This window comes from Mus pahari, chromosome 20, assembly GCF_900095145.1.
Source record: "Mus pahari chromosome 20, PAHARI_EIJ_v1.1, whole genome shotgun sequence".
Classification (NCBI taxonomy): Eukaryota; Metazoa; Chordata; class Mammalia; order Rodentia; family Muridae; genus Mus; species Mus pahari.
The window spans coordinates 8074684-8081479 of NC_034609.1; the positions used below are offsets into that span (position 1 = coordinate 8074684).

Genomic DNA, 6796 nt, shown 5'->3' on the forward strand with positions numbered 1-6796 from the left:
GTCACGCAGCAGAACCTCCCAGTCCGCGATAACCTGGGGAGAGGGTGCGGCCATCCGGGGAGGCCGGTCTCTATAGCCCCGCCCCCTCGCGTCGCCGCCTGTCCGCAGAGAGGGTTGCGATTGGCTGGATCCGCCACGGAGGCGGAACCTCAGCCGCGGGCGCGCGCGCCCGCGGAAGGCGTTGAGCAGTGCAGAGAGGAAAGGGGCGTGGCCCCGCGCAGAAAGCCGTTGGCAGCCGGGTCCCGCCCCGGATGTGCTGCGTCACGGAGCGGGCCGCCGCGATTGGCCGGTGTAGTGCGGCGCATCGGGAGGGGCGGAAGGTTCTGGAGGGCTGGCGGGATCTGGAAGCTTCCGCCGGACGGGTATATAGAGTCCGGGACGGGGCAGCAGCGGAGCCGGAGGCGGCGACAGCTGGGCGGCGGTGGCCATGGGCAAGGACTACTACCAGACGCTGGGCCTGGCCCGCGGCGCGTCCGACGACGAGATCAAGCGAGCCTACCGCCGCCAGGCGCTGCGCTACCACCCGGACAAGAACAAGGAGCCCGGCGCCGAGGAGAAGTTCAAGGAGATCGCCGAGGCCTACGACGTGCTCAGCGACCCGCGCAAGCGCGAGATTTTCGACCGCTATGGAGAGGAAGGTACGCGTGCGCGCGGCCGGGGTGACCCGCCGTTTGACAGGCGGGGAAACCGAGGCACTCGGGGCCTCTCGGAGGCCTCGGCCGGGGACAGGCAGCCCGGGGAATCGAGCGGCGGCGCCGCCTCCTTCACCTTCTGATCCGCGGCCTCGGACGGGAGGGAGGAGCTCTGGGCGCGCCGCTTGCACAGAAGCTTCTAGCACGTCTGCCGCAGCCCCTCCCGGCCGGTCGCCTGCACCGCGCCGGGAATGATGCAGATGGAGGGCGGCGATCGCGATGGGAATGAAAATTGCCCGAGTGTTGATTCTCTTTCCTAGCCGCAAGCTCAGTGCTGGCTCACCCAGGGTTGAGCCTTTGTGGTAGCAGTGCGTAGGAACTTCTTTCTAAGGTGGTAACAGCGTAGCTGGGAGGATGGAGAAGTCACGTAAACCTGGTGGCACCGACATCTAGAGGCCTTACTACCGAATTGTTGTCAGGAAGTAAAACGGAGTAGTGTGTTTCTTCCTTCTGTTGCCATTGGGAGTTCAAGACTTGAGATTCGTCCTTGACTAACAAGCTTTTAAAAATATATACATATAATCCCTCCCGCTATAGTTCCTATGACCTTTTTTTACTAAGAGCATAACTTGTTGAGCAGAGTGCGAGGGCTCACACCTCCACTTGGGAGACCGAATTAGGAACGTGGTGAATTTGCTTCAAATCAGCCTACAGGGTAATGAGCTCCTGTTTCCAAAGGAACCGGATGTTGTGACAATCCCCCCCCCTCCCGGGGGTATCTGAGTCAGGAGGATTGCCTTGAGGCTACTCTGGACTACACAGCAAGTTTGTGTGTTACATGGCATTGACAGTAATACATGCAAAAGGAGCAAGATGTTACCATTTATTTGAGACAGGACCTCACTGTTGCTGGAACTTTGCTTTTTAATTTATTTGAGTGTGTGCCTCTGTGTACATGTGTGTACCATTCACATTCTTCTAGAGAAGAGGGCATTAAAGGTCCCGGAACTAGAGTTAGATCATGGTCTGCTGCTATGTGGGTGTTGGAAATTGAACATGGTTCTTCTGCCAGATGAGCAAGTGCTCTGAGCCATTTCTCCAGCACCTCATGTTGGAGCTCTGGCTTGTCTGGAGCTTGCAGAGATCAGTCTGCGCTTGTCTTGAGAGTGCTGGTGTTCTGAGCTCTTTGTTTCAGGGGTTTTATATAAGTCTGTTGAAATGTTGGGGGTGTAAGGGGGTGGGGCTGACTCTCCTGCAGTAACCCTGACTTGTGGTTTTGGTTTCCAGGCCTGAAGGGTGGTGGCCCCAGTGGCGGGAGCAGTGGTGGCGCTAATGGTACCTCTTTCAGCTACACATTCCACGGAGACCCCCATGCCATGTTTGCTGAGTTCTTCGGTGGCAGAAACCCCTTTGATACCTTTTTTGGGCAGCGCAACGGGGAAGAAGGCATGGACATCGATGACCCATTTAACTTTCCAATGGGTATGGGTGGCTTCACCAACATGAACTTTGGACGTTCCCGCCCTTCTCAAGAGCCCACCCGGAAGAAGCAAGATCCCCCAGTCACCCACGACCTTCGGGTCTCCCTTGAAGAGATCTACAGCGGCTGTACCAAGAAGATGAAAATCTCCCACAAGCGGCTAAACCCTGATGGAAAGAGCATTCGAAATGAAGATAAGATTCTGACCATCGAAGTGAAGAGGGGCTGGAAAGAAGGGACCAAAATCACCTTTCCCAAGGAAGGGGACCAGACCTCGAACAACATTCCGGCAGACATCGTCTTTGTTTTAAAGGACAAGCCACACAATATCTTCAAGAGAGATGGCTCTGATGTCATTTACCCAGCCAGGATTAGCCTTCGGGAGGTAAGGTGCTAGGTGGGTGGAGGAGTCATAAAAAGAGATGGCTGCTGTGAGGATAACAGGTTGTGGGGTTGGGGGCGCTGTGCCGCTAACTGCATGGGGGGCTTTGGAGTGGGGTGTCAGCGGGCCTGGTCTGATGGACCTGACCCTTCTCTGATGGTCTGGAGTCAAGCTCCTAAGCCAGCCGCTGCCTGACACTGTCCTTTGCTCCCCTAGGCTCTCTGTGGTTGCACTGTGAATGTCCCTACTCTGGACGGCAGGACCATCCCTGTTGTATTCAAAGATGTCATCAGGCCTGGCATGCGGCGGAAAGTTCCTGGAGAAGGCCTCCCTCTCCCCAAAACACCTGAGAAACGTGGAGACCTTGTTATCGAATTTGAAGTGATCTTCCCTGAAAGGATTCCCATCTCATCCAGAACCATTCTGGAGCAGGTTCTTCCCATATAGCCACCTGCATTCCTCCAGGACTGAGCCAGGGACTTCCAGAGCTGCAGATGTCCAGGCCGTTCACTGGATGCATACTGCGGGAGGGCCCAGGGAGGGCTTTTGCTCTGCCGAGTGTTTTCCACAGAATATATTACAATCTTTCAAAGTCGCGCACTAGACTACAGTGGTTTTTCGAGCGATAGGCAGGCGGTGGGAACAGCAGCCCTCCTGGAATGGACCCACCCTCTGCACCCCAGCTCCTGCCCAAAGGTGTGAGGCAGGCCTGCAACTGGACTCTTGCCCTCCGTTGTCCTTAGTTTCTGGCTGTCATGTGACAGTGGCCTGCCATCTCAGTTGCCAGACCCTGTGCACTAGTCAGTCTCCACTGTGTGAGAGGTTCTTGTTTTATCTGTATTTGTCCCATGCCTTGTTCCTCCTCCCCAGAAGAATCCTGTCTTGTCTTGGCCATCTCAAATTGAGACCAATTCCATACGACTGCCAGGCCAGCACCACAAGCAATATCTGGTTGCAGGACCACAGGGCCAGCCTCCTTCCAGGTTCTGGGGCCTGGCCAGCCAGGAGATCCCCTGGACCTCTGGCTCCATTGACATCAGATGTCTGGCTTACAGTCATAGTACTTGCTGGTCCAGAGGTAGTCCTCGGCCACACCTGGCACTTCTCAGAGGCACAGGTGATTTTGTGGGTGTGTCTGTGTGGGTGTGTGTGTAATGGACTCTGAACTTTCTCAGAAGGATACAATCCTTTTGGATTTTGCACAGTCCTAGATCTAATCCCTTTTGATAAAAGGGTCTTTGCTTCTGATGAAAGGAGCACTGTGGAACGTATGTAAATATGTTTTTATAATTCCATTGGAAGCTGGTGTGCACTCAGATGAAAGCAGCCCCTGTCAACTACTGTCTGTCCAGGGCTGTGATGGGATCAGACCTGGGAGTGAAAGTATCTGTTCTTTGGAGCTAGCCTGGTGCTCTGACCAATCAACTCATTGTAAGTTGCCACTACCAACACAAGACCAAAGTGTGTGACTTGTCATTATGCAGTGTGACAGCATTAAAGACTGATGCTAAACCTCAGGGGAGCAGTCCTTCGACTCTGTTTGAGGGCTTTGCTGTGGGGGAGGAGCGGCATGGTTACTGTTCTCATTCTCAAAAGAAAGCTATGTTTCCCTTCCTGGGACACATTGGTTTCGCGTTCTGAACCCCAGCATCACTATGGTGAAGGTTGGGGTAAGAGCCCACCCTGAGTGCCTTTTCCACCTTGCAAGGCTCCTGGCCACATCTGGGGACCTAGTCACCACCAGGGCTGAGGATTACAGTGCCATCTGCCTGAATTCCCCCTTCTAACTTGGTAGGGCAGGCTAGACCAGAGCTAGGATGCACCTGCCCAGAACTGGCTGCCCTGGGGAAAAACTCACTTCCTTTCCCAACTTGATAGGGGTGTCTGAGAACTTGTTTGAAGAGGTAGGATGATTATAAAGCAATGTGTTGGTTTTGTTTCTGTGTCTGGTGGTTCTAGTTGTGGAGCCCAGAGTTTTGTTCTCTAGCTTACTACAGCTACCAGTCATGCTGCAGTCTGCCCAACAGTAAAACCTGTTTAAGATAATTCTAGAGCCAGATGTGACATCTGTAAAGTCAGCACTGGGAAGGCTAAGCCAGGAAATAGTTGGAACTGTGTCTAAGCTATGATAGATTATTGATCTAGCCTATGTAAGTCTGCCTAAGAGAGCTACTTTCCCTTGGCACCAAAGACAACTCTGGAATGTTTGTTGTTTAATAAAATAGTTCCTCTAGTCTCCCTAACACATACGAGGTCCTCTGCTACCACACATGCAATGGCTGCAGACTGGCCTCCAAGAATACTACAGTCACTTTTAGAGAGATGAGCTGGTATGTGATCAACTAGGGAGGTTGTATGCCCACAAAGAACAGTGTCCACAGTTAGGTCTAGAATCCCGCAAATCGCACGGGCAGCAGCCTCAGGAGTAAGGTCTTTGGGGAGCATACTGTTTTCAGGGGCCAGGGCACGTGAGTCAGCAGTCCAATGCACTGGTCTGGGGGTGTCAGGCCCTGGGGTATAGCCTGGCACGCGACACCTTGACATGGCCTGAGCCTGAAGTTCTCTTCCTATTGCAGCATGGCACCAAAGAAATAGAACTCTGCTTTTTGTGCAGTCTAGAGAGTGCCTGTGAGGGCTCAGTAGTTAACGGCGCTTGTTCTCGTGTAAGACCCGGGTTTAGTTCTTGCCCCCACATGGTAGTTTGCCTCCATCTATAACTCCAGGTCCAGGAAATCCAGCACTTGACTTCAGGCATTAAGCGTGCATGTGATGTGCATAATACATTCAGGCAAGGCACTCATATAAATACATCTAGAAACTTGTATGAAGAATGTGCCTGTGCTTATGTAAGTGCAACTTCTAAGTTTTCAGTTTCACTTCTTGGCTTCAATTAGCACAATTTGAAACTAGAAAGGGCTCACAGAGAGAAGCTCACTGCCCGCCCAAATGTTGTGTTTTCTGAGGGCTTCTGCTGAGGCACTGTACAAGGGGGTTTGACTCCTTATGCATCCCTGCTGCACAGCAGGGCAATAGAGCTGCTCTGTTTCTCATACACCATCTCTATCTCATTTCCTGAGTTTCTATTATTAGTTCTAACTGGGATAATGGAGTTGTAAAGATCAGTTGATGACAACGGCTTCTGTCTCCAGTTTGAATTTTCGCTTCCAGGTTTGAATCCCAGCTTGACCTTTTTCAAGCTGTATGATCTTACACAAGGAAACGAACTTCGTTATGCCAGTGCTTCAACTGTGAAATGAGTGTAGTTAACGTAGGACCCCATTCTGGACATTTTGTCTTACACTTAACCAGTACACTGCTTGCAAGGTCAAGACTACCCTATGAAACTTAGACATTAGACACTGTCTCAAAAAGTTTTAAAAAAAAGAAACCTGTGTGGCACGTGCCTTTAATCCTGGTACAGGAGGCACAGGCAGCTCTCTTGAGTTCCAGGGCAGCTTGGTCTACATAGTGAGTTCTAGGACAGCCAGACATATTAAGGCTCTTTCCAGAAAAAAAAAAAAAAAGCCATTTATTTCTTATAGAAAGCCCAAGTTTGGTACCCAGAACTCATGTCAAGTGGCCTACAGGGGATCCAAGGCCCTTTTCTGGTCTCTTGGGACCCCTATACTCAACATGAATGTAGACCCAGCATAGTCATGGGTCACTACACACAGGCCAGGCATAGTGTGGCATGCAGCTTCCATCTCAGCACTTGGCAGGACCAAGTGGATCTCTGAGGTCAGCCACCTACATAACTCCAGGACAGAGCTACATAGTGACATAGTGAGACACCCCCACCCCAGAGAGGGAAAGCCATAGTGTGTCGCTTCACAGTAGAGTGCCTGCTCAGCATTGCAAAACGACCCAACTTCCATTCCTTGTACTGCAAAAATACACAAATGTGTAACTACCTGTCTTCTAGGTTTGTATGGATTTCCAGATCTGTAAATGGCACACACAGACCACGCCCAGGTACTGACCCAGAACAGTATTGTATGCCAGCCCCACCCATACACCTACCTTCCCAAAGACAGACAAGTCTATCCCGGATCAGTGCTGTGGCCAAGTCCCAGGAACGAAACCCAGGTGAACTGCTGACCTCAGTCGAGCTCTGCTGAAGTAGAAGCCAAAGCTAAAGTAGGCCTACTCCGTGTCACCTCTGGCCACTATTAGACAAGTGCCAGAAAATAGGTACCAAGGCCAGGCAGCCCCAGTTTTGAATCCCAGCTCCAGCACCCTGATTCTGTGTGTTGTTGGATAAGTGATCCGACCTCCCTGATCCTCTCGGTAATCTTTGAGAAA

General features: G+C 52.0%; 1 protein-coding gene across 1 annotated transcript; it reads left to right on the plus strand.

Annotated features, from left to right (window-relative positions):
* Positions 1-270: 270 nt before the first annotated feature.
* Dnajb1 (DnaJ heat shock protein family (Hsp40) member B1) lies at positions 271-4011 on the plus strand. Its single transcript, XM_021220021.1, has 3 exons — positions 271-638; positions 1920-2497; positions 2711-4011. Exons 1-3 carry the CDS (start codon positions 428-430, stop codon positions 2939-2941), a joined length of 1020 nt encoding a protein of 339 aa, XP_021075680.1. The 5' UTR covers positions 271-427; the 3' UTR covers positions 2942-4011.
* The last annotated feature ends 2785 nt before the right edge of the window (positions 4012-6796 follow it).

Bases quoted from the DNA above. Each gene is read 5' to 3' on its own strand.
- Dnajb1 (XM_021220021.1), top strand. From the start codon at position 428: ATGGGCAAGGACTACTACCAGACGCTGGGCCTGGCCCGCGGCGCGTCC. The intron at 639-1,919 runs GTACGCGTGCGC...TTTGGTTTCCAG, and splicing joins CGACCGCTATGGAGAGGAAG to GCCTGAAGGGTGGTGGCCCC. The intron at 2,498-2,710 runs GTAAGGTGCTAG...TTGCTCCCCTAG, and splicing joins CCAGGATTAGCCTTCGGGAG to GCTCTCTGTGGTTGCACTGT.